This window comes from Pagrus pagrus (genome assembly GCF_965226575.1).
Source record: "Pagrus pagrus genome assembly, chromosome: 5".
NCBI lineage: Eukaryota > Metazoa > Chordata > Actinopteri > Spariformes > Sparidae > Pagrus > Pagrus pagrus.
In genome coordinates this window covers 29,137,729-29,165,263 of record NC_140189.1, presented here as the reverse complement: position 1 = coordinate 29,165,263, position 27,535 = coordinate 29,137,729, and the positions used below count along the sequence as shown (strand labels likewise).

Genomic DNA, 27,535 nt, shown 5'->3' with positions numbered 1-27,535 from the left:
TCCTGCTCCGTTAGATACGGAGGGGATAACAGATTAAGAGCACTTTAAAGAAAAGGCTGTACTCACTATACAAAGCACACACTGTGTAATGAGGGACACTGTGTAACAGTAGAGACACCTAATCTTATTTTAAGGGAGACTTGAGTCTCACATCTGGTTGACTCCATCGTGTACATCGTGTTTGTTTAGGAAATACCTGAACATACAGTTTTAAAGTCATACTGATACTTCTTTGAGAGTGTTTGTAATTTGGTAGTGATTAATATGTACATGTTTTGCTTCAATGATGAAATAAAAATGTTAAAATTATTTGCTAGAGAGCTAGAAATGTCAGTTTTCCTTAATTTTGTGACAGTTTCAGGAACTGCTGTGACATTTATGTTGTATTATTGTCTTTACTTTTAATTTCACTGGTATTTTTTATCTAGTAACCGTCCCGGGACTTCTCCTTTTTACTGGAGTCGTTTCACATGGTGATATTTCTGCTTTCACTTCAGTAAAAGATGAGATCATTCCCGCCATCGCTGAGTGTAGCGTACGTTTAGCTAATGCTTTCTGCTCTTCTGTGCCCATTGAAGAGGGCGAGCTCAGTCACCGTTCTTACTAACAAAGGTGGTATATTTTGGGTGATGAATCATAGTGAAGGGAATCCCCTCGGTGCTGTGTGCATAAAACTGAAAGGAGAAGTTTATTTTTGCTTTCTGACTTGTTTTGCATTAGTTAAAAAGGTATTAAATGTTCTTTGTGCTTCACAGTCAGAGGTATTTGGCATCACTTCCACTGAATACAATGTTTTTTGTGAGCGGTATTTACTGATTATAAGAAAATAAGTTGATGAAAGTGAATGTTATCGTTTTATCTTGCATCTCGTGTCCTCGGGGACCGAAGGGTGCACGTCCTCAGTTTCTTGTAAAATGTGATCACTTACAGAAAATAGGGGAAGGGAAATTTTATGCTGCGGTGTAGACATCACTTCACTGAGGCAATAAGATCAGCAACATGTGCGGGATTATGCAACGCCTCACAAGGAATTTAAAAGGAATCGACACGAGGCTCTGAGACATGAAATCTGTCTTACATGGCTTTCAGCCACGAAAAACAAACCCGTCACATTCAAATTCCAAACAAATCCTGGAAATTGGCTGAAAAACACTCGACCATCACAGGAAATGTAACGGAGACGGAGAAAGTTGAAGGAAAAAAGGGCCTCCACCTCCTCCTCCTCCTCCTCCTCCTCTTTCCTTTTAAAAGTCAGGGAGGTTATCGCCAGAGATTTTTATCTGAAGCATCATGTCCCCTTTTGATTTGGGGAATAATTAGTCACTTTACTGACACTTCCGATGGGAGGTGACTGGAATTTTACTGGAGTTTGAGGTGGGAGGATCACTCTTACTGACGCAACATGATTAAAACTTCTCCTTCTGAATGATCAGCCTTCGTTATTACGTCCGCCGCTCAGGAGGGAGTGTTTATTGGCGCTCGTGAGATAAACGACTGAGGTGCCACTCACTTCAATTCACCCTTACAAGTCGCTGATAATGTCCTCGGCACCGGCTGAATCACTTCTCGTGTATTTGGTGTCGGTGTTTGGTTGGTATGGCAACAGTGACCACACAGGGTTGAGAAAGAGAGGATGTGATGGGAATAAGGGATTAAGGTTAAAATCACAGCCTTTATAGTAAACTGAAACCGACAGAGAGATTTCCTGAGTATTTTCGGGAAAAAAGGGGCAGTAAGTGGAAATGTCTAACTCACACTTCCTCCTGTGCAGGCAAAAAGATAGGACAGCCCTGTCTCCTGCGGAGACACACACAGCAGCTGGAAGTGACCTCCTGGAAAGAAAGAGTCTTATCTCAACAAACAGGACCCTCGTTATTGACTACACACACACACACACACACACACACAAGGTCAAAATCTTATCCTCTGCAGGTCTGTCGTGGATTAAATGTGGCATTTTAAAGGGTATTTTGACATTTCTTTATAGTAGACGCGACACTTTAGTGATAAATAGTTCACCATTTTGGGAAATACAAGATGAGAGTTAGTCAAAGAGATCAATAACACTCACGTGTCTGAGACCTAAAGGTGCAATACGTAAGAATAAAAGTAAATTAACTAAAATCATCAACAGAATGTGAAGAAACAACAGTGTTGACGTCATGGAGAAAGATGAGATATCCACTCAAGTTAGCAACACCTCTTGATTTTAAGGCGAGTTATGTGCTGACTGTTTTGAACACAGTGACTTCCTGTAGTCTTGTTGCCACAGTGAGGTTTGCCAGTTGTTGTGGTGTCTGTGTGTCCGTGTCAGACATGCTGGAAATACCCGGTACGGTTAGGACGAGGGGTGGCGCTTCGGTAATAGGCCACAGGCTGATATCAATAGATATCAATGCTACGTGTATTTGGACGTATCCGCAACATCAATGAAAGAGTTAAAAGTAACATACAAGCAAGCAGGGGAGGGTTTGAAGCAGCTACACGAGATCCCACCATGGAGAGAAAGCTGCAGCGTTTTGGCTCCGTGTCCACAGACTGAAGACTTTGATCACCAGCCAGATCTGATAATCCAGACTATAGCGCTCCGCTTCTCATAGCTCTGAATAACTCCCCCTCTTCCTAAGCAGGCCTCTCCACCTGTGCTTCTCCTGACGGGGCTTTCAGTAAATAGTCAATAGTTTCAGAGGAAGCTCAGTGAGTCAAGTGAAAACATGTTACAGCAGTCATCAGGAGGAGACCAGAAAGTGAAAGTGATCTGGTTGCAGAGATAGTTTGATGATAGGCCCACAGTTTACGGGATTTTTTTTATTTTTTCTCTGTTCTCCCAGAGCCAGAAACTAATAATGTTTTAGGACGGACTGTTTTTTGTTTATGTGTTTGGTTTTAGTCTGAAGTTAAACAGCGACATTAGTCTATCTTGGCTCAATTGTTGTGCGTCAATGCGCTTAAATAAAAATAATCATGGTCCCTCAGCATCTCAGACTCTGAAGACCCCCCAGACAAGAACGTTTTATTGATTCTCTAAACAGTTGGAAAAAGCTTATTATGCAAAATGAACTGTTCTGGTTGTGATAGTTGTCACGTTTTAATGCTTTTGAAATCCTGTTCTTAGATATGTTGTGTCTATCTCCTGCCCAGGGACTGCAGATGTAAATGAGCTTTTATCTAACTCTGGTACAGCTAAGAAGCTGTGCACTGTCCCTGTCAAACAAACAAACAAACAAACAAACAAATAAACAAGCCTCAAGCTGCAACAACCAATCACTAGAAGAGTCACGTCACAGGTTTTTGCAGTATGTGGCTTCATCACTTCCATCGACGTTGCTTGTTTTTACTTGCAGCACTTAATTCTCCTTCTCACCTGTCCAACAGGTGAGCATTAGACATCAAGAATACACATTAAATGTACGTGCATCCACACACACATCATCCCAAGCTCAGCCAAGGCAGCGCTGGAGCATATTCGTCAGCTCTGTCAGCAGTCAACTGTGATTTTTTTTTTAGGGGTGGCTGTTCCTTGTAAACACAATGGCGTCATTGACCTACTGACCGCTCTATCCCAGGCAGTCAGCAGCACAACAAGTCATTACAAGACAACCCGGGGTCTGCTGTGCAGGGCTGGCACACAATGACAGCGCCATGGAGCTCTTGTGCCTCGTCTTACCTCTTCTGTTGGCTCTGAAGATCCGCGCAACACATTCGGCTCCTGATTTCTCTGGTAAGCGCTTTGTTTTTGGCATCAGTTATTGCTTTTTTTCGGGAGAAAGTCCCAATGCTGACTGGTTCATTTTTGACAGATGTGAAGGGGTTTTCAAAAGGAAGCTTTCTCGAGCATCACTCAACTTTAACGCACATCCTGCTTTCCAAACAGCCGGTGCGACTCATGCTGAGAGACCAGAATCAAGGTCCTGAACTTAGATCTTCACTCCCGGAGCATTAAATTATCTACAGTTGAATTGTTTTGACTCCTGGCGATAAAATCTTGTTACGGTAACAAATTGTGAGCATCGCAGCCTTTTCTCTCTATCTGACCTCGGCAGATATTTCCATTTTTTTGTGCGGCTGGAGGCTCCAAGGGGCCTAATAATAGTTCATTGTGAGCGAGTGCCTGGTACTGCCTCCCTTCTGCTCCCTGGAGCTTCAAACTGCCTCTGTGGTGCACACACACACACACACACACACACACACACACACACACACACACACAGGTCTGTCATGCATTAAAAGTGGCATTTTAAAGGTATTTTGACATTTCTTTTTCGAAAAAGCAACATTTTGGTGATAAACAGTTAATCATCAGATAGAACACTCAAGAGATAGACACAAAGATTAAGACCACACACACACACTTGCACACAAAAGGGGGACAAGGACGGGAAGCACACTTGGGAGGAGGCTTCACCTCTGTGTCTTTGCTCTGTCGTCTTGTATATTTGTACGTGCAGTCATGGTCCTAATATTGTCTGGGAGAGCTACACCCAGCGACTGGGACACCACCCAGTCGTCAACCACGGCTGGGCGATTACTAAAAAAAGGATCTATGAAGTCACACTGTTGACTTGCAAATTATGAGCAATGAAGCGTTTTTAAATGATGTATTATCAAGTAATTATGACCGTGTCGACTAGTCATTTCTGCTTTCTGCAAACAGGAGTTATATAAGTAGTCAAATGAGATGAAAGTGACACCACTGTGCTTGAGATTAGATATCAGCTTGTGTTTTAACAAGCATGAGATCACACTGTTGACTGTTCGCATCAATGCATGATGGTTCGCTCTGAGTTTTTCGGGGTTTTTTTGCACCTGCAAGCAGAAATTCCTCTGGGGAATTTATTAATTAATATTAAAACAATATATTGACTCTATCAAAGGGAATTATAATATGTAATCTATTGCTCATTTATTCTTCCTTACATGTCTTACTGTGTGGCTGTCGACCTTTAAAACAACTATCAATTCAACAGTCGTGCTACAGAAAAGGGCCAAATGTAGACTGATTATTGCGCTCACACACAAATCCACTTTTTCTAATACAAGAGAAGAAGATATGATCTGAGAGGTGTTTGTAAGTTCAATCTACAAAAAGCTAAAAAACAAAGGGATTAAAATAAGAAATAATAAGAGTGCTGCTGCTACAATGACCAGATACATAAAAGTTGAATCAGTATCATGTTGTGTTGTCCTTCAGTCTACCTTCACACCATCCTGAAGAACCACACGGCTCACGCTTGTGAAGGAGAGACGCTCGTCATCGAGTGTCCCTCCAGGACGTCCGTCACCGTCCTGTCAGCTTTCTACGGACGACGTGTTCCTAACCAGCATTTGTGTCCCTCTGCAAACTCCAACACGACTGTGGAGGAGGACACAGAATGCACTTCTCCGGTCGCTATCGAGGTATATAAAGAGACTGATGTCAAGTCTTTGAATGTTTTTATGAGCCACACAGCAGATTAAAGATGTTTTCCTCACTCTTGCAGAAGGTGGTGTCAGAGTGTCAGGACCGCCAGTCCTGTCACATCCCTGTTTACAGTCCAGTGTTTGGGCAGGACCCCTGTCCCCTCACCACCAAGTACCTGCTGGTCGCCTACAAGTGCAGACCAGGTGAACTGCTGAGGCCCTACACGTCTTATTATCAGTCGAGGAGTCTGGCTGCTATGTAGTGTCTCATGATTTAATGGTTTTTATTTTGTTTTTATCATAACCCCATATTCTTTTATATACATTTATTTGTAATTACATTTTACTATTATTATTATTATTATTATTATTATCATAATTATTATCTTACTCTATTTTATAACCTTTTCTTAAATCAACTTTTACGTGCAATATTTTATCTTTATCTTTTATTCTTAATCTTTAATTATTTTAGCAGTTCATTTTATTGCAATATGTGTTAATCAGTCTCTAAACCCGTTTTCTTGATATACCAGGTTTTCTAAATCACTTGTAAAGCACTTTGAATTGCATTTTGATTTGTTTTAAAGGTGCTATATAAATATATGATTGATTGATTGTTTGATTGATTGATTGATTGATTGATTGATACTAGCAGGGTGATACTTGCTTTTTTTTCCAGAAACAAAATCATAATGAAAGGAGACAATATCCATTATGTTGGATTATCCATCTCAACCATTTTCATGTCTCTACGTTTGATTTACAAAGACGAATGAAACCAGCAGCAGTGGGAGGAGTATTTTAGTATTATACTTAAAAACGTAGTAATACTGTAATGTAAAAATACTTTGCTACAAGTAAAAGTCCTGCATTCAAAATCTTACTTGAGTAAAAGTACAAAAGTGTCATTAATATATACACTTCAAGTACCAAAAGTGAAAGTACTCATTCAGACTGGTCCATTTCAGAATGATATTAATATTATACTGCATTATAATTATTAATGTGTTCATCACTTTAATGTTGCAGCTGGTGAAGGTGGAGCTACTTAAATACTTTATATGCTGCATAACTTAACCTATAATAGTATATTATAATCTATTAGTTGATAGTGTGTATTTATCATTAAAGTCTACAAACTAACAAGTAAATAAAGCTGCCCAGTAAATGTAGAGGAGACTTGAATTAAGCTCTGCAGTTGGATGAAATCTGTTATCATTCATGCAAAAACAGCTAAAACAATAGTAAAATATGTTCATTTAGTTTCTCCACTAGATGTTCACAGACTTTCTATGTATTTATGCGTCTCGTCTGTTTTCCAGAGCACCACCGCACCAGGCTGGTGTGTGAGAATGAGCGTCTGAGGCTGATGTGTAAAAACGAGACTGTCCTCACCATCTACTCGGCCACGTTCGGACACCTGCTGCACGGCAGTCCTTACTGTCCTCAGGAGCCTGGGTCACATGTGGACATGGGTCTGAAACACTTTACTGTCACCTGTAGTGGAACAAATATCAGCCCTGTTTACTTAACAATGAATAATGTTTACTGGTGTGTTTCCAGTAGGAGTATTCACTATCTGATCACAGTGTATGTTTCTAATCAGAGCACATGGTTTAATATTAAACTGTTAAAGTTATTAATCCAACTAAATGTATTTTACTGCAGAGTGTTTGTCCCCCTCGGCTCTGAGGAAGGTGTCACGCAGGTGTCATGGCAGAGCGAACTGCTCAGTCCTGGCCGATACTCAAACCTTTGGGGACCCCTGCTTCCCCGGCACCAGGAAACACCTGCGGGTGTCCTTCACTTGTGGTGCGTGAAGGACCAGATGTTACAGACTCTGACTGACATGGTTTGCTGCATCATGTTAAAAATAAACTTTCATTTTCTCCTCAGTGCCGCGGTATCTTCTGGAAGATGTGGGTCGAGGGTCCACAGATCCTTTCATGATCTCAGACTACACTCACGGTGAGAGCAAGGCTGGAAAAAGCCCTCAGGTTTTGTTGCATGCTGCAGACTTTGACTGGCGCCTGAGCCCAGACCCCTCTCGCCTGCAGGTGGATGGTACACTGGCCCCACCTACAGGCCTCAAAACGTGCTCTTAACCAACTCTCTGGAGATCATTGAAAAAATATTGGGTATGTGCGCTGATGCCTGCAGAGCTCAGGCCAGGGTGGCATGTACATTTCTTATCATTGTTGATCAGATTTAAAGGGCCATTCAGGTGTTTTGATATATTATTTTAACTCAAGCACATCACATTTGTAGTACATCACAGCTAATTAGGAGAAGTTACATGTCAAAGCCTGTTTGTCTTCCTTTTGCCTCTTTCTGCACAAACTGAGCAGATTAAAAATAATATAATGGCTCCCTGACATTTTCTATGTAGTAATACTGAATTTGCATGAACACTTTGCTTTACTGCTGACACCCAGAACATGAATCTTGCCGGGACAATGGACATTTTCTCAGTACAACCCAACTAAACTGGTGCACAAAAAGCCTTTGCACACTTTGGTAAATGTCAACAGTAATGCAAAGTGTAAGAAATGTGTGGTGACACACATAAAAACATCAGCACAGCCATTTCAGGAATAACTTGGTGCAGAGGGACAGGATGTTTTGCTGAGTCTTACACCAGCACATATTACATCCAGTCTGATTTCCTCCAGGTCTCCCAGAGCGAGTGGCTCTGTACTTTGTCTCTGGGATCTGTGCTGGTCTGGTTTTTCTGCTCTGCCTGTTCGGTCTGCGCTCCACAATAGTGAGGGACGTTAAAGAGCTGGTGTCTGAGCTGAAAGATGAGCTGAAAGCATCTCGCAGACGGCGCAAGGAGCTCATGGAGGACCTCTTTGACGACGACATCTCAGACACCTCGTCCTTCCGTCGTCTCACACAATCCTACCGGACAAACGACATCCTCGGCCCGTCCACTCTGACGGTGGAGATGGTGGATCGAGAGGTGGAACATCCCAACAGAGACCTGCCCAACGGAGACATGTGGCCACACCGAGACTCCAGCCCTTACGCCATTCATAAGATTAAAACCTACAACAACTGAGAGAGGTCACACGTATGAGTGAAACTACAGCTGGAGAAGCCTTCTGTTAGGAAATTTAAGATGTGGACTGTAATTACACATTTATTTTACTTTTAAAAGAACTTAACTTTGCCTCCAGTGACTCTAAATAAGAATAAAATACACAAAGTCTTAATGTGCTAGTCTAATTACAATCATTAATCAAATCAAAGATTAACATCAGTAGCTTTGTTTTTTCTGAACTAACACTGAGGTCAAAGATTCAGCTTAGTTAGTTAATTACACTAATTTTCTGCCTACATGTTTTGGTTTTAGGACGCCATGTTGAAGTGTTGAAACCAGTTTATACTGTACACTACAATTCAAGTTATTCTATATAATAAATATGGTCTGTTTTCAGTGATGTCTCTGTTGAATGCTTCACAACCGTACTTGAAAAGTCCCGGGAGTCCAGGGCAAGAACCTGTGATGAGGAGGAACAAGCCAAAAACTATATCTGCCCCGAGGTTGTGTTGTGAAGATGACACTGATACTTTGAACATGAATCATCCTTTAAGAGTATGATTGATATTAAAGTTATTAACACAGCTTTGTCTTAAATTGGGACGACACACAGTCATGGTAGTTTGGTAGTAGTGGAATACTTTACTTTGGTAAAATTAACAACATCACACTGATAAATACTCCGTTACAAGTATAAAGTTTACTCAAGTAAAAAAACACCAGCAAAATAATATCAGAGAATGTTTTGATCCTCAGAGGACAAATTCAGTTGTTGCAGCTGCACAAGGACAGAAATAAGTTCAGACAAAAAGAGAAAGTAAAAAATAAATACTATGTCGTAGATAAAAGTAGAATAAGAATGAAAGTAAACATATAAATTAAGATTAAGATTAATATAAAATATGAAATGACCATTAATATAGAAATGTAATAGAAATATGATATAGTTTATATTGTAATAAAACTGTATAATGTTTTAACATATTGACATAATATGGTGCAGAATAATATAGTATGGGATAGGAGACATAAGGAAAAATATTAGCAACATGTTATATAACATAGAATATCAATATAGTATGATTAAAGCATAGTATATAATAACTAATAATATGGTACGATATATGACAACATATTTAGATCAAAATAGAACAAAAAGGAACAATATTATAATGTAAAAGTTATATTCATCTGGCTAAACTAACAATTATGATTTTTTATTTCAGGTTACAAAAGATAATAGTTTTGACACACAAATGATTGTGTTCATTAGGTTTGTGTGGCTTTAAATTAGAACAATGCATCATATTAATTAGGTTCATCATTTTGCATGTAAAATCAAAGTAACTATAGCAGTTAAGTAATTGTAGTGCAGCAAAAGTAACATTTCCCTCCGAAATGTGGTGGATTACTATAATAAAATAGCCTATAACCTGTATTTAATATGCAAAAGTAAATTACAGTTACAGTACTTGAGTAAATGTAAGTATTTACTTTCCACCACTGGTTTTAAATGCAGCACTGTAATCCAAAAGTGTCAGAGAAGATGCACAGATGTATTTGTTTAGTCTCTGTCAGGCAGGGCTGAGAGGCTGCAGTCTGGCTGTCGTCCACACTCCGCGGCAGAAGGTGGCGCTGTGAGCCTCACACCCGATGTCAGCCACGGCTAAAAATCCAGAAGATGAAGCCGGATCGACGAATAAGCGGGCAGGGAGGAGAGGAGCAGCAGCAGCAGGAGCAGGAGCAGGAGGAGGAGGAGGGAGAGTCCACATAGCAAACTCTGCTGGAGCCCAACTAGCTAAATCTGACACTAACTGCCAGACATGTAGTCTGACCGGCCTGCCCCGTGAACCGAACACGAACCGGATATTTCAAGGCGTTTTTCCCACACAATGGCGCACACTAACCGGGATATTTACACTCCTCGGCTCTGTTGAACATTGTGAACCCATCCAGCAGCAACAACAACATCTGGCTAACAAGCTAACAAGCGGTTAGCATTAGCAACCGGACAACTGTCACCCCGGAAGGCCGCCGCAGCCTACGCCGCAGCCGCAACCGCCTCCGCCGGACCGGGTGGGGATTTAACTTTCTCTGTCCGCGTCTGGACCGAACCGACACAAAGTCCATACTCAATGATAAAACGCTGTTTATCCTACATCGGTAAGAATGTCCTCCTTGGGGATATGCGACGAGGAGTGCTTGGCAATATCCTTTTTTTAATTGAGTTACAACCTTTTTATGTTTTTTTTTTCCAGTTTGGATTAGCTTGTTGGCTAACGTTAGCTTTACTGAATCATTTTGTCAGTTAGCGCGACGGTTAGCTTAACTTAGTAAAGATTGTTTGATAACCAGGAGGTTAACTACATTTTTAGTTGTTAGCTGTGAGTTTATGCACCTTGTTCCTTACTAGATACAGCTGACTTTTTAACTCAGCTCACTACTAATCATAACACTATGACCAGTTTGTTATCGTTAGCTAGGGGACTAGCTAATTAAACTCCCTTAGTCTTGATCAGAGGGACGTTAGCCACCACGTTTCTTTAAGTTATAATGGCTGCCACTAACCACCTCAGCCACTCAACTGCTTTCTCCTCTGTCAGTGCCTTATGACTTGTCATTCGTCACGTTAATTTGCCTCCTAATTTTCAATAAGCATGGCTTCTTCTCACAGAGATTGTCACTTGTGTTTGCTCTCACTCATACTAATGTACCCACACTCCTAAAATCAAAGCCCTGGCTGTGATTAGTTATAACAGCAGCTCAGTGTCTCTCATCATCATCATCATCATCATCATCATTGTCATCATCATCCTCAGTCAGAATGATTCCTTGATTGTGATGCTCACACTGTAAGAGGTCAGGAGCTGAGGGCTGGCCAGAAGGAGCCCAGACTACTGTCACTAATTGAGCGAGGTGGAGAGTTTGTGTAAGTATGAGATCCTGATGGCTGAAGATGTTTCTTATTTTCTGTCAGGCAGTAGGTACATTTAGCGAGACGTCACAGGTTATGTTTGAAGTCTGAAGCAGCTCGTGTAGATGTTCATCGTTAGACATAAAGCACCGCTTGCTTTATGTCTCTATGTGGTGCAGGAATGAAATCCCAGCGAAAAAGACTAACTTCACACACACTTTTCACCTCTGCATTGATGGATTGATTAATAAAAAGGTCGACATCTCAGCCACGAGACACCAAGACAGGTCTTTGTGACTGAAACGTCGACCTTTTTTAATAAATGTGTGTGTGAATTTACTTCATTTTTGCTGGAATCAAAAGTTTTTGCCAGCTTTTTTCCAAGTTTGAAGGTCGATACAAGCTGTTGCATATCTGACATTACTGGCCTACTTTGTATTTTCTGCTGCCTTGCCTTTAATCGACATGCACTAAATAGCTGTGTATCTTTTTATGCCTTCTAACCTGCAGATGATTTTATATCACGATGGTTCAATATACAGTACGTTGTATCAAAAAGGTGTGTGCCATGATAGCCTCACAATGAGCAATAAACAAGATGATTTAGATCGTACAGTTTGATTATTGTGTTTAAGGGTTTGTCAATAGACTTTTGTAGTGAATAACATTACATGAGCATACTGTTGGAGGAAGTTTGTGAGGCTAAATCAAACCGGTCAGGTGAACTATCTGAAAACTACCTGCATATTTAGCATTTTTCAGGTGAAAAGGAAAGTTTTTTACACCTTAGGATCATAAACAGATGTTGATTGTTAAAGCCACACACATTTTCAGTCTCAGGTGTCTTGCAGTTGATTGCTGAATAGATGAGTGACTCTTGAGGTCAGAAAGTCAGCGACAGGACAGTGCTGCCTTTGGAGCTGTCATGATGTGGCTCAGTGTTTATTAGCAGGATTTTAACCTGCAGCTTCAGCATTGTCTTTCTGTGAAAAGGGGATGTTGTGGGTGTGTTACATCGTCAGTGTTGTTTGTTTTTGTAGCAGCAGGTTGTGGCGTAAGTTAGAGTGAAGGAGAAAGCAATTACACCTACCAGCAGCCAGCTCACTTCACATTATCCAGAATTCCTCCACTTAGTCCTGAACTGTAATGAGACTCACATGGGCACACAAGCTCCGTCCTCAGCTGACTGCGTTAAAACCACACAGACTGAATTCCTCTCCTGATAGGGAGAAATGGTGAAGAGTCGAGAAGATCAGGTGCTGTCAGGGTTTTCGTTTTCATAACATATTGTCGACATTTTTTTCAATCAGAAGGATTTGTTTAGTTGTTTGGTAAATACCAATGTGAATCTGAGCTTGAAAGTGTTTTTTTCTTAATTCAGAGTTTATTTTGAGGCTGTAGTGTTAATCAAGGATCTCATGAAGCGTCCTCTGGTCAGTGTTGGCGAGTATCTAGTCATGACTGCCTGTCGTCTCTGTCAGCACAGTCTTCTGTCAAACTGCAGTGATTAATCGATTTGCTGTCAACTATTGAATTAATCCCCAGCTATTTTGATAATAGTTAAATCAGTTTGAGCATTTCTTTTAATTCCAGCTTCTCAAATGTGAATAATTTCTGGATTCTTTACTCCTCTTTGACAGAAAACTGAATATCTTTTTTTAACAAGACATTTAGGATGTCATCTTGAGCTTCTGGAAACACTGACAGACATTTTTCACAATTTTTTGAGATTGTATACAGACCAAACACTAACCGATTAATGGAGAAAATGGAGGTCATTTTTATCGATTAGTTGCAGCACTAGACTTCTGGACTTGTGATTCTGCTTGACACAATTCACACTTTTGCGGACTGCACCACTGCCCATTTGCAGCTATAAAAGAGGTGTCAAAACTACTGTTTTAAAGTTATTTTTTAAAGATGACATAAGGCAACCTACTGAGGGTAAAAGAACAGATAACCTTAAAAAAACAAACATCTTACAGTCTCATTAAAAACCCGACATCATGAGCTTTACCACAGTATCCATGCTCCGTTCAGGGCTGCTTTATTGCAACGTGTTTCTGATATTTCGTCTACACCCTCGAGGCTCGAGGAGAGGATGTTCTCTGTTGTTGATTGTCATGTAGCTTACAACATGAGGGGCCTCTGCTGATTCAGGGGAACTGCGAGTCCTTCTGACATGTTCAGTTGAGCAGTGCTGAATCACTTTCCTCTCGTCAACAGTAATCAGAGTTCTTATGAAGTGGACGGGAAGCGTGGGCGGTGCCCAGCCTGCTGCTCTGACCCTGGTTGTTAGTCAGCCATTGTCAGAGAGTGAAATACGACCCCACCTACATTAACCCACGTCACAGATTTGAAGCTGCTGATATTGAGTCGTAGCTCCTCTTAATGTGCTCCGGTGTGCTACAGTAGACAACAAAACTTGACTGAGGCAGAAAGTTTAGTAGTTAATGTCGTGTCATTGTGTGTTTATTCCATTAAGCATCTCAGCAGATTATCCTAACGGAGATTTTTGCATGTGTGCATGTGCATTTTAATCACTTTATAATTATGATCTAATCCTAACAGTACGTGTACCCATGTTGCATCTCAAGTGTTCAGTTATTCTAATGATTTCACCCTGATTTCTGTGCATGAAACACAATTTTTATTGCACGATAATGGCTGAAGCAGATCGTCTGTACATGCTTTATGTTTTTGTGATAATCTTGGATGATATTGAAACCTCACAGAGCTGATGTTAAGAAGGTCTCTGTGCTGTCCTCACGCAGACTGGGTGTTTTAGCCACCCCTGATGCTGTTGTGGCTCGTCCAGTGCCTCAGCTGTCCATACCCATCAACGGCAATTTTGAAATTGTGCGAGGTATGTCTTTTTTTTGTTGTGTTTCTATTTCAAATTCACAATATTAAAGGGACTCTGTGTTGTGCTGTAAGCCGGTTGTTAGTTAATGTTGGCTGACTCCATTTCTAAACTATTGTTAGCTACTGTTGCGCTCTGCTAGCTGAGTGTGGATTAAAAATTCAAATTCACAGACCAGCAGCATTAAACAAAGCTTGTATAGGCAACGAAGAGAGACGGGGATGGTCTCATTTTTTCACCTCACGTAACAATCCCCTCACATATAACAAAAAAGTGATTAATACATGTAAATTGCTATATGTGGTTGCACAGAGCTCCTTTGAACTTTTTTTTGGGTATGCTTGGGTAAGTTTAATCAAATTCTGGGATATTTTAAGTTGCCAACCGCTGCAAACTTGTCTCTGTGTCTTTGTTTTCTTCTGTGAGATCTCTCTCCAGCGGCTGCATGTTTATAAACTGAAAGTACATTCAAGGTAGTGTTACCGTTTACTCAGGTAACATCACACAGTGGTGTAAAAGTGAAAGTCCAGGGATCACTTCCTCTGTGCGTGGCAGAAGACAGAATTTGAAAATCAACACACAACAACCAGAGCCTGTTGAAATAATTTACAACACCTGTGGTTTACTCTCACAACAGACCTTTGGACTGCACGCACACCGTCTAAACCCTCTTTCCTCTTTTATTTCAGAGGCTGAAGAGGCTCTTCTGATCAACTTCTCAGTAGATTGTAAGTACTTTTTTACCTCTTTACCTCAAATTATATTGTGCTTAGAATGCTAAGCTTTGTTTTTTGACATGATGCAGAAAATATGTTTTGGTCTTTCAAGCAAGCCGGAGAGAATAATTTACTGTGGGAACATAAGAGAGCTAGACCATGGCATTTATTGCACACAGCTCCTATCCAGCCATACTACATTTTTAGGGCATGCCTTTAGCCGAGTGTCTGTGTCCTTTATTTAGCAGCAGATGCTGGTCATGAGTTACCAGGGCTCTCTGAAAGAATGCTGAATTGACTCCCTATTAAATCACTTTGCTTTGTTTTCTAGACACTCTGCATTTCTATTGTGTTTGCAGAGTCTGAACGTGTGTGTAACTGTGTGTGTGTGTTTTCTTCACCCGTCTCCAGCTCGAGTTAGATTACGAATCAAAGGAGAAAAATCCCCCGAGCTGCTGTTGGAGCTGCAGGATGATGAGCGGACTCAGACTTTCCTCACTCAGGTGAAGAGTGCTCAGCAGCAAGGTAAGACTCCACTGTCTGTCAGCCGCCTACAGCAGTCGGATGATTAATTATTTAATCACTCATCTAAGATTTATTCACTGAGGGTGGATTACACCACTCGCTGATTTCCTGTGTACTCTTACCACACACACTGGTGGAGAGACTCACTTGGCAGTTTTTGATATCGGATCCACCTTTAAAGGTGCCAGCCCACCTCTGTGAGTGCAGCCAGGAAGGAGTAAAGCTGACGCCAGTACGCTTTCATTCTTAAATGGATGTTTTAGCCACGTGTAAGATTGTTTTTTGCCAGTAAATGCACGGGTCATTGTGTAGTGTCAACATTTTTGCAAGGTAGTGGTACTTTTTCTTTTTGCATTTTGAGAAATATGATACATTTAGCTTGGATATTGCCTTTGTATGTACTATCTATCCTTTTTTTATGTATATAATCATTGTATTCAAGATGTTCTGGTGACTTAACAGGCTGGAATATATGATGAGTCACCTGCAGTCTAAAAGATGCCATGCTGTTGGTGGTGGGACTGTCAGAAATGTGTTTAAAAATATCTGAAGAGTTAGTTCAAGTTAGAGCTTCACAATGTGGTAGAAAAAAAATAAAAAACAATCATATTGCGATTATTTTGACACATAATGGGAGCGAATATGATTCAAGATTAGTGAGAATCATCATTTTTCCATTCACAATTTTAACTTTCGCTGAGAAAACTATTACAATCTTGACGTGACCTATGAGCTTTGTAGCAAATAAACAAGTTTGATAATCTGGAGATCGAGATTTTAAGGCCAGGGCAGCGTTTCAGTACTTCGTTATAATCCTGTTCTGTCACACATTTCACCTTTACAAGCTTCTACTTTTTGGGTATTGCACTTGGCCATATTGTGATTGATTGTGCTGCCCCAGTTATCTTCGTGCTCCACAAAACACTGTGAGCTGTGCAGAGATGACAAAATATAAAGATCCATATCAAACTGAAGTATTCTGTTGTTGTGACTATTTATATTTATATACTAAGATAAAGTTAGTGAAATAATATATTTTGAAGCAGGTTCAGTAAGCAGGCAGAGTTGTAAAAACAGTATGTGTATATTCAGAACCTGTTCATCCAGTTCCTACTTGTACTACAGTTTCTACTATCATTTACTTTCATTTACTAGTTAAGCATTATGACATAGTAATCAGCAGTACTACAGAGGAACTGTGCTGTTTTCTGCCTCGTCATCAACAAGACCACTTTTTAACTGCTGTCCTCTACTTCCTGTTGCGACAGCATTGCTCTTCTGGGTGTTGGCTCCTTTTTTATCTGTGTTCATGTTTACATTTAGAAAGGTCAGTTGAACCAGGATGTGAAATTACGCAAGTAAAGTAAAAGCATTTAATAAGGTGAATTATCCTCTGTTTCGAGCAAACTGTAGCATTATTATTATTATTATTATTATTATTTTTCACACAATTTAAAATGGTGCCTAAAAAGGTGCTCCCCTCTGCCTGAGTGAGTCTGGATTATTTAATGCTTCCTTCTGACAATGCTGTTTAATGTTCGCAGCTCAATCCAGACTCAAGACACAAAAAGCGATGGAGCCCCTTGCACCAACAGCCCTGAGAGGACCAGTCCCCATCCCACCGCAAAGAGCAAACAAGACTGCTAACTCTGTGGGCTCTGGAGTCAACCCACCCAAATCTACCAGTACGTTGCCTCTCAACCTCAACAATAGCATGTCAACAAATCAGACTAACACAGGTAATGTGCAGATACGCTGTGTTGCTATATGTTTCAGTTGTCATCTTAAGGTTTTGTTTTTCCATATTAGTTTCTGGTGGTATTAAATTAATCCTCTGCTTTTGAACACACTGTTTCTGAAGATCCAGCTCAATCACTCGTCTCAGACTTTGGCTTTGAGGACAACTTCAGCCATGCTCTCAAAGTGGAGGAAAAGAAGAACCATCAGAATCGGATCGTGGCCTCTAGGGAGCCTCCGCCTGTCCCTCCTCTACCTCCTCGCAAGGCCTCCTACACTCCATCCAACCCTCTGCCTCCTCCACCAGTCCCTAAAGACCGAGCTCTCTCCCTACAGGCCAAAGACAGCTCCAAACCAGAGTAAGTTAACCTTTCGTGACATCGTGTCAGTTTTATTGGAAACATTGGGTACTTTTTGGCTGATGGCTCAGTATCCCATGTTGGATAAAATATGGCTGGTGTTTAAATAATGTCTCCTTTTTCCATTGCAGTAGTTACAGGTCAGGTTTTGACCGTGTGGACAGACAGATGTCTTGGAGCGACAGTCCCACCACCAACAGCATGAGACAGGCTATGTTCTCCAGCCAGGCGGGGCAGAGGGAATACCTCATCAAACACCGCCTGGGTAAGAAGGAGAGCGAGTATGTGGACATCCAGACCTTCAGGTAAGAAGAGCTTCTTCATGCTGTATATCGTTGGTTTTGTCCTGCACACATTAAGCCTCCACTGTGCAATAACTTTCTGTTTTCTTTAGGGTTTTCACAGGAACATGGAACGTGAACGGCCAGTCTCCAGACAGCACCCTCGAGCCGTGGCTCTGCTGTGACACAGAACCGCCTGATATGTATGCTCTCGGGTCAGTGACAACTTATCATACAGCACTTTTCTAAACATGAACAGGAGATATAATTCTCTCCTTACTTCAATAATATTTAATGCAGTGATTTGGTTTTTGACCGTAGTTTTCAAGAATTGGACCTGAGCACTGAAGCTTTCTTCTACATGGACTCGTCTAAGGAGCAGCTGTGGGTGGAAGCTGTAGAGAGGAGCCTGCACCCAAAAGCCAAGTACAAGAAGGTGAGTCGTCATCGTGCAGCCATTTGCCACGAATGAATACTGCGTATGAAAATTGGGTCCTGCCGTGTTGATGCATTGTTAAAGGTACTAACTTGCTTTTTCTCTTTTTCTTGTGCGTCTCCAGGTTCGGATCATACGACTAGTTGGGATGATGCTCGTGGTCTTTGTCAAAAAGACACTCAAGAGTCACCTAAAGGAAGTGGCTGCAGAGCATGTGGGGACGGGAATCATGGGAAAAATGGTTTGTTCACACTAAACTCGGACCTCATTCCTCAAAATACAAAAATTAATCAACAACCATGACATAAATATGACATAATTTTATTCCTTCAAGCCTCTGTTTGATTTATTTAATATTAAACACATAGAAGTAACTTAAAAACGTCAAATAAATGGCTGTTTAAATGTTAAACTGATGGCCGGATCTGTTAATGTTTAATTTTTTTGTTTCCAGGGGAACAAAGGAGGCGTGGCAGTGAGGTTTGTTTTCCACAACACTAGTTTCTGCATCGTCAACTCCCATCTAGCAGCGCACGTGGAAGACTTCGAGCGCCGCAACCAGGACTATAAAGACATCTGCGCCCGCATGACCTTCCACTCACTGGACTACCCCCCTCTCAGTATCGTCAAGCACGAGTGAGTTCCTTGTTCATGTCCAGAGTGAGAATGTGGCTCTGAGTGGATGTGTAAAGTCTGATTTTACACTCATTATGTTTGTATCATCAGCTTGAGGTTTTTTTTCTTCACTTGCATGAACACAGTTCTTGTTTTATTCAGGTTTTTTTATTTTATTTTACTTTTGTAGTTTTATTTATTCTCATTTCTTTTTCACATTTCCAGCTTATTGCTTAAAACACTGTGTTTTTAAGGATAGTCATAATCACTACAATGTTTTAAGATTCATCCGCCTCTTCTTGTGTTTCAGTGTCGTGATCTGGCTCGGGGATTTAAACTATCGTCTGTTCATGTACGATGCTTCTGAGGTCAAACAGCTCATTGCTAAGAGCGAGCTTAAAAAGCTTCAGGAGGTTGATCAGGTAAAAGACTGCTGTCTTTGTAATGGTTTTGCACCGATGACAAACAGCGAAAACAAAGCTTGCTACCACTTATACTTTCTTTTAACTTAAGGAACGGAAACAAAACCACTGCTTCTGTTTCTATAATGAGCCACAGTTTCCCTCTTTAGTAGTTATAAAAGTATTTCTTGAATAATTTGTCGTGTGTTTCGTCATTTTGACATAAAATAAGTGACTTTTTCACTTGAGTGAGACCCTGTTACTGTAGTAAGATATACTTGCTTGTATATTACTGCATGTGTATTTTGCAATTCTTGTGTAAATGCATGACGGTGTTACGTAACTGAAAATGGTAAATCTTTCCTGATAATTTGAGGTTAGACGTATAACGGAAGTTGTTTTGCCATTACTACACAAGTTGTTTGTAATCTGTCATAATTTCCTCTTTAACTCGGTGTGGTGGTCAAGCATATTCAGTGACTCTGTTTGAGCTCTTTCACCAAATAATACGCTTAAACGTTGCCTCTTTTATGTGTAGCTGAACATTCAGAGACAGACGAAGAGAGCCTTCACTGACTTCATGGAGGGAGACATCAACTTCATTCCCACTTATAAGTACGACCCCAAAACCGATAGATGGGACTCAAGGTACAAACATATCCCTGCATCTTCTTTTAAAAATGATTAAATACACTAAATCACTCCAGGACTTGCTATTTTATTGTTATTGCTGAATCATTCTCTGTTTCAGTTTCTCTTCTTTGCAATCCTGATAACATTTTGCTAGTGAGGAAACATTTCCCGGCCTTATCGTTACACTAACACAGAGTCAGCAGTACTGTGTGTGTGTGTCTGATGTCTGACCCCCGCTTTGGCTCTGATACTGTGACTGTTTCCTGCAGTGGGAAGTGCCGTGTCCCGGCCTGGTGTGACAGAATCTTGTGGAGAGGCAACAATGTCAAGCAGCTCAAATACCGGAGTCACATGGAGCTGCAAACTAGCGACCACAAGCCTGTCAGCTCCCTCTTCTCCATCGGGGTAAGAAGCTATGTTCAACAAGAAACCCTAAACTGACACATGCAAGGTCCTGCTTTTAGTTTTAACAAAGTGTGTGACGTGGATGTAATAAATACTCTAAATAGGCCCTTTGTGTGTCTGTAACAGGTGAAGGTGGTGAATGAGGAGCGCCACAAAAAGGTGTTTGAGGAGATTGTTCGGGCGATGGACAGGATGGAGAATGATTTCCTTCCATCTGTATCTCTGAGCAGAAGAGAGGTGAAAATAAAAACCTCAAATACACATAACGCATAACCTTTTAAAAAACAGTAGCATATTGTAATTGTTTTATACAATTTGTAGGTTAAAGTCACGAGGAATCTGTGATTAATGTCGCCTCTCTTTCTCCGTCCTGCAGTTCACATTTGAGACTGTGAAATTCCGGCAGCTTCAGAAGGAGCGTTTCCAAATAACAAACGACGGGCAGGTCCCCTGTCACTTCGCCTTCATCCCCAAACTCAATGACTCGCAGTATTGCAAAGCTTGGCTCCGTGCCGAGCCAAGCGACGGATTCTTGGAGCCAAGTAAGTCCTTTTTAATCTTGATAAATCCTTTTTCTTTTTTGATAATCCGTCGGCTTGTTACCTCGAATTTCACACCTGTGATCATGTAGCATTTAGATTATTGATGATGAAATGTAAAAGGGAGATTATAGATGCAGTTAAATCTCTTCAAGACTTGTGGATTGGTGCATTTCTCTTGAAATCCTCTGACAATGTTCTCATATGGTGAGGGCTGAACCTCTTGTCTTCCTGAACAGATGAGACCCTGGAGATCTATCTGGAGGTGTACGTCAGTAAAGACTCCGTCACGCTGCTGAACTCCGGAGAGGACGCCATAGAGGAGATTCTGGTGCTCCATCTGGACCGTGGCAAAGACTACTTCATCACCATCTCTGGCAACTACCTGCCTAGCTGCTTTGGCACCTCACTGGAGACTCTGTGCCGCATGAAGAAGCCCATCAGAGAGATCCCCATCACCAAACTCATCGACCTGGTGAGGGACGGGGAAAGTGAAATCCAATCAGACCAAAGTGAAAGGATTAGCGAGACATATTTTCCTCAGATTAGTTGAGACTCTGATTGTGTAAACCTTCCTGTACACAGAGCAGTTTAGCTGAGATTGTAATCCGATGGCTGCTCCTCACCCTGTAGCTATTCACTACGTGAAACCTGAGCGGGAACGCGTGAGGGCTTGTTCACTCCCTCAGGGGAAACTCAGTCACACAGAGAGCCTATATTTGGAGCGCTTAAAATGTCTCAACCTGTATATTTCTGGCCAAGAGGGGCCAAGGGAACGAGGAAGTGGCAGAAACATGGGGAGGGAGCTCCTTCAAAACAGGGAGAACTGACTCAGGTTAGGCCCATATTAGTGCTGTATATAAATAGCCTCCTCTGGTCTCAACACATTCACCTCTGTCTGTTTCCATAAAGCTGTTTTTGACTTTATCTGATTTGGCTTTTGGGTTAAAGTGCTACTATCATAAGTCCTCCTTTATTTCTATTTAAACTATTCCATTTTTCCTACTCGCCTGGTGTACTTGATCGATGATTTATGCAACAACAATCAGTAATCTATCTTCTCTTCTGATTCTGTGTTTATGCATACCACTTCTTTCCACTTCTCCTCTTGTGTTTACCTTCATCGCCTCTGCTTGCCTTGATCATTCCTTTCCAACTCTTCACTGTGGGTGTGTGCTGACTTCTTGCTCAGGGAGAGGACAGCTACATGGAAAAGGTAAAATATTAACACTGATCCTGATCAGCTATCGGGTAAATCAGTGTCAACATCCCCTTAGTTACAAGGCTTTACGACACTTAATTGACCTTCCTCAATTTCCATGTCATAAAAGGAAACTGGTCAAGTCATCTTCGAAGTCCGTCATAATCCCCAGTATAGACTACAGCCTGTTAATGTGTAACCTCAAAGGTCCAAATGGGCCGCTTGGAGAGCATTAAGATGGAAAACGACTACGTAAAAATAATCCAGCATGAGGCTTGGTTATTGGGAGCCTCTTGCTTCGGGTTACGGTGAGACATGAAGATCTGACACGTTGCTTCTGTGTTCACCTTAGTTTGATTAAAATTTGCTTTACTCACTAATCAGAAAATAGAATCGGTTCCTTCTCGCTCTTCAGAAAGCTGACAAGGGCAACGACGGGTAACCCGCAGGCACTCACAGACCAGACCAGACCGTACCAGCTTAGTTATAATCTGTGTGCTGATCAGTCATCCATTAAATCTCCCCTGGCCCACTGACGACAGGGAACACCAGTCCAATGAAAGTTAGGCACACACTAACGCACTAAATCTCATTTCACAGCAGGTCACCCTCACTGCACAGCTCCCTCACACACGTGATCAAAGCTAATGAGAAGACGTATTAGGGTCCGTTCAGCCGAGTTCAAACGACAACTCTCGTCTGCCATTTCATAACTTGTTAGCGATCAGTGAAACTGAATGGCTGCATGAGTAAACAGATATCCTCTTAGGATCTGAATTAGGCAACGTTTCAGTGTCACAGTTACACATTTTATGTCTTGAATGCCCTCTAGAAGATTCACCACGCTGTAAATACTGTGAAGGTTCACAGTCGAAGCTCTGGGTGTTGAACCATTTTACAGAATATCACATTAGTTCTGCGTGTTAGCTTAGCATCGCTCCTCATTAAAGGCCCACTCCAGTTTCCCTCTGCATTTATGTGCAGCCTCGCTAGCTGAGGTTATTTTTGGACGTCTCTTGTGAGTCTCGGGGATCCATTTGCAGAGACAAAAAGAATTCGATATCCAGCGCTTTCTAAAATGACCCTCCTTCAAGTTTCCAGACCTCAGAGATAATCCTGATCTCACTGCTGCTACTGCTCCATCACTAATTGATCAGACGTGTCACTTGCAGTCATTTATAGTAATCTCTGTGAATCATAGTATTTGAATGACGTCATGATGTTGTTCGTGTGATGAATAGGCATGCTATTCTTGTCTCTTCTGCAGTTTGTCAGTGTGAAACTTGAATGTGTCATCTTTTATCAGGAAAAGTCAAAGGTGAGCTTCCTGATGGAGGGTGCAGGTACAGAGGACAAACCTCTGAAGATCCCCAAAGAAGTGTGGATTCTTGTCAACCATCTCTTCACCAAGTCCTGTGATCAGGTGAGAAGCCCACAACCTCCACAACAAAGGATGATTATCACTGAGAACTGATAGGACCGCTGAAATGTGAGTTAGGGATGTAGTTCAGTGAATTGTATTGTTGTGAAGCAACAGGAGTGATGTGCATATGATGACCAGACGAGCGCTTCTCACTTTACTAAACTGCGTAACTTTCATGTAATCTACCCTTAAAGACCAAGACAAGATATATAGACTGTAACATGATGTAACAGCTCTATTTTCATATCATATTATCCATTTTATTTAGCGTTTCCTGTGAAATCATACATCTACAAAACATCCTGTTTTCATGAGCTGAGAAACTGCCCTGTTTTCAGTTTTTTGACGATGTGTTTTTCAGATATGTTAAAGGGTTTTTACGTTGTTGATTCATTTTGGGTACTAAGACAGTTTGCTCAACTCGTAAAAAACAACTCAATCCTTCTAATTGCCAGATTTTTAGATGCATGGTTTTCACTGGACATTTATTGCACATATAATATGGATCTTCTCGTTGTAACTGGGATATTTTGCACACCCCTGAATTAGTGAAGTCATTTAACTAAATCAGTTCCAGACTTTTCAATAAGCATCCTTCATTTCTGATTAGTTTTTAAAGATGAAGGATTATAAGAAACTTGAGTTGTTCTGGAAAAAGGAGGATTTTATTTTAAGTTTGTGACGGGACAATAAGTCCTTTGTTTGCAAAGTAATGCAGTAGTCATGTTGACGTCTGACACATGTATCACCGGTGCAACAGTATGACTTGTGGTGTCTTATGAGTCCATGTGGGCGGCATACTTGTGCGTATGACACAATAACTAACAAAGGCACTACAGTGATACTAACTGGACTGGAGGTTTTGGGGAACTGTTTTTAATATTCCTTATTTGTATCTGAATGTCTCCCAGGAGGACTTGTTCCAGACACCCGGCCTGCAGGAGGAGCTGCAGAGCATCATCGACTGTCTGGACACCAGCATCCCCGACTCCGTCTGTATCCTTGTTTATGAAGCCAGTCCCACAGACATGAGCAACATTAAGATACATGCTAGCATACTGACTCAGTTAACACATAGACCGGGGACATATGGTCATAGGTTTGTTAGTATTATCATGATAATGACACCAGCGGGTTGTTGGGAATTTTACAGATAACAGGAACAGGCAGAGACGGGGTCTGAAAATGAATCCACCTGCATCACTCCTGTCTGTTATATTCAGATCCATATAAATCAGCAGGCCCACACTGGACTCCATGTTTGCTTGTTCTTCCCTGACTGTTGTTGTAGCTGGGTGTAACCACTCTGTAGCCGAGGCTCTGCTGATCTTCTTGGAGGCCTTGCCGGAACCAGTGGTGTGTTACGAACTCTACCAACGGTGCCTCGACTGCGCTCATGACAGCCGCCTCTGCAAACAGGTGCAGTGACTACACTGAAAATACCACGTAGCTATCTGCTCACGCTGAGATTTACTGTGTGATGTTTAACGAGGCAGCGTGACCTGTTTTCTTTGAGGAATTTTAAAGTGTGAAGTGTGTAGAAAGACTCTTCTGTCTGACTAATCTTTGTTTACTCTTGACGTTTGACAGTTGATCTCCCAGCTGCCCCGGGCTCACCGCAACGTGTTTCGCTACTTAATGGCATTTCTGAAGGAACTGCTCAAGCACTCGCACAACAACAACCTAACAGCCAGCCTCATAGGTATGAAATGCTAAAATAGAGAGGGAGGGGCTAATCACATATACCGCAGCTAGCCACCAGGGGGCAGTGGAGATGTTTTGCTTTACTTTTTGGGGAGCTGTCATGTTAATATATTGTCTTGGCACTGCTGATTATATAGAACGTGTAAAGTAAAAAGAGTCTCACTAAATTTTTACCTCTCTGTCCTGTTCTTGTGTTTCAGCAACCCTCTTTGCCAGCCTCCTCATCCGACCGCCTCCCAACATGGTGGGCAGGCAGACCCCAAACGACCGGCAGAAAGCCATCGACTTCATTCTGGGTTTCCTCATGGCAGGAGACGAGGAGTAACCGAGGTCAACAGTCGCTCATGACGTCAGTCGGGTTTCGGAGTCGATTCCCAACCTGACAATCCTGCTGGCAACGAACCTGGACCTGCAGGAGACTGTTTAACAGGATCCACTTGGTATTTTGTCATCTATTGGAGACCAGTGAAGCAGTTTTGCACCCCACCGTTCACAAACTCTCGCGTGAGAGGAAGACTTCCATTAGAACTGTGCTGATGTTACCAAGTGTCATATCTTCAGTTCATTCACAGAACGAACCACTCGCTGCACCTGGAAGCACCTGGGAGAGGTTTGAACTGATGCCTAAGCACTTTCTGATGACGTGAAGGCCCTGCGCCTCCAGACTACAATCGTCCTCGTCCTCAGCTGGCCCTTCTTATTGTAGGTGCTCATGCCAAAATAACAGTGAGTGGTATGAATGTGAAAACACTATGTATCCCATCGATGCTAAGAGAGAGACTCGATTACACTAAAGAAAAGGAGGAAGTCCTTAAGTTTTAAGAAGTAGACTGAATACTAGTATATGGTTTTAAGCATTAAATAGATGGGAATGGGATAATTGTGGAAATATATATTAAGAATGTTTAAGCTTCAGATAAATCCCGACAATCATCCATTCTGCAGCATTTTAACTGAGGGGAGAATATTAAAAACAAACATTACTCATAAACATTGTATTTTACCTGTTATTTATATTGTTTTTCATCTACGTTTGCACCAGTTTTTCGTTCCTACTACAATTTATTTTCAGCTCTGCAATGGATGTAAAATATGTCATCGGAAATATTCATAGCTCGTTTTTACCGTCTTGTTAAAAAAACCGTGAATGTTTGCTGTGTCTTTGTGTAACTTCAGCCGTGAGCCTTACATCTGCCAGTTCCTCTTGAGTTACAGTATAAAACAAGTCTGTTAACACACACTAACTTCCTGGTCCAAGAGTCGCCCCCTGTGGTTCTTGATGTCTTAAATCTTGTAAATAGTGATTGTTTCGATCGTCGGTATGGTGGTGCAACTCTGTGATGGTGTCTGCTGTTTGTCATGAAGGTGGTACTGTTAATGTCTGTGCTCGTTTACATGTCCTTTTCCTCACTTCTGCCTCATCATCTGTTGTTAAAGGCCTGTGTGATGCCAAGACACAGGCCACGTTGTTCCTCCTGGTGAATGCAGATGAGTAATTTTCCTGTTTTAAGTAATGCAGCATTTTTTTGGGTGCAAGTTTAGCAAGATTTAAAGGCTCATTACTCTGCGGGATCACAGTCTGTCTTTGTCTTTGTGCACCTTTCTCACAGTGCCACAGACTGCAGTCACTGTTGCATAACATGTCATGGTTATTGAAATAAGGAACTGCTCTGCTGTGTATAATGAACAGTGTTTCCTCTTTTAACAGTTTTACCCAAGACATGTCAGCGTTAGCTTTCCCACGAGACAAAAATACTCACATTTATGGCATTAATTTTCCCTTATTCGGTATCTCCTGTGATGCCGGAGACTTCAGAAGATTTCGTGTTTGGAGACAATGTGACAACACTGACAATCAAAGCCCGTCGGCCCGAAGTTGCTCTATTCTTGTGTAGTTTCTTCTGCCTTATTGCCATCAAAGCACCAGATTCTTCTTAATCAAGCCGAGCTTTGCCAAAATGTGGCTCGGGCCTAAAAGAGTACTTCCTGGTGATTCAGATTTGGGATTTAGCAGCCATTTAGTACCACCACCACCACGTCAGAGACAGAATCAATATAATCAAAACCCCTGTTCTGATTTTATGTGCGGTCTTACGCCACTGTACCAACTGATGTATGGATTCATTGTGCTTTTCGTCTTCGGTTTTGTCACAATCTGTTCATGAAACTTAAGGTACGTTTAAAGGTACGCAAGGAAACACTCGCACCTGTTTTCAACTTTTCAGATTTTTGGTGCTTTTAATTTATTTAACAGAAATAAAACTGTATAAAGCTGGTTTGTTTTTCCATTGTCTTGTTATAAACAACAATTGTACTCTGGGTTTTGGGGCTCGCTCT

The 27,535-nt window shown here is 41.4% G+C and overlaps 2 protein-coding genes across 6 annotated transcripts; both read left to right on the top strand.

Annotated features, from left to right (window-relative positions):
• The first annotated feature begins 3,568 nt into the window (after positions 1-3,568).
• LOC311257159 (protein eva-1 homolog C) lies at positions 3,569-8,842 on the top strand. 2 transcript variants are annotated; one of them, XM_084352629.1, is made up of 8 exons: positions 3,569-3,721; positions 5,192-5,397; positions 5,481-5,604; positions 6,726-6,878; positions 7,072-7,215; positions 7,300-7,371; positions 7,461-7,541; positions 8,076-8,842. In XM_084352629.1, the coding sequence occupies exons 1-8, from the start codon at positions 3,643-3,645 to the stop codon at positions 8,462-8,464; spliced, it is 1,248 nt and encodes a 415-aa protein (XP_084208755.1). In that variant the 5' UTR covers positions 3,569-3,642; the 3' UTR covers positions 8,465-8,842. The 2 variants fall into 2 exon arrangements, with proteins under 2 accessions (XP_084208755.1, XP_084208756.1); XM_084352630.1 differs by lacking the exon at positions 7,461-7,541 and having other exon boundaries at positions 3,572-3,721.
• Positions 8,843-10,021: 1,179 nt separating this feature from the next.
• On the top strand, positions 10,022-27,473 carry ocrl (OCRL inositol polyphosphate-5-phosphatase). 4 transcript variants are annotated; one of them, XM_084353191.1, is made up of 24 exons: positions 10,022-10,655; positions 11,297-11,375; positions 14,135-14,226; positions 14,913-14,951; positions 15,351-15,464; positions 17,009-17,149; positions 17,326-17,560; positions 17,692-17,865; positions 17,955-18,056; positions 18,163-18,277; positions 18,402-18,518; positions 18,732-18,913; positions 19,203-19,314; positions 19,832-19,941; positions 20,196-20,331; positions 20,458-20,568; positions 20,708-20,873; positions 21,110-21,345; positions 22,063-22,086; positions 23,378-23,494; positions 24,406-24,490; positions 24,786-24,913; positions 25,085-25,196; positions 25,399-27,473. In XM_084353191.1, exons 1-24 carry the CDS (start codon positions 10,616-10,618, stop codon positions 25,521-25,523), a joined length of 2,892 nt encoding a protein of 963 aa, XP_084209317.1. In that variant the 5' UTR covers positions 10,022-10,615; the 3' UTR covers positions 25,524-27,473. The 4 variants fall into 4 exon arrangements, with proteins under 4 accessions (XP_084209317.1, XP_084209315.1, XP_084209316.1 ...); XM_084353189.1 differs by having other exon boundaries at positions 10,023-10,655; positions 17,009-17,203; XM_084353190.1 differs by lacking the exon at positions 22,063-22,086 and having other exon boundaries at positions 10,024-10,655; positions 17,009-17,203.
• Positions 27,474-27,535: the final 62 nt, after the last annotated feature.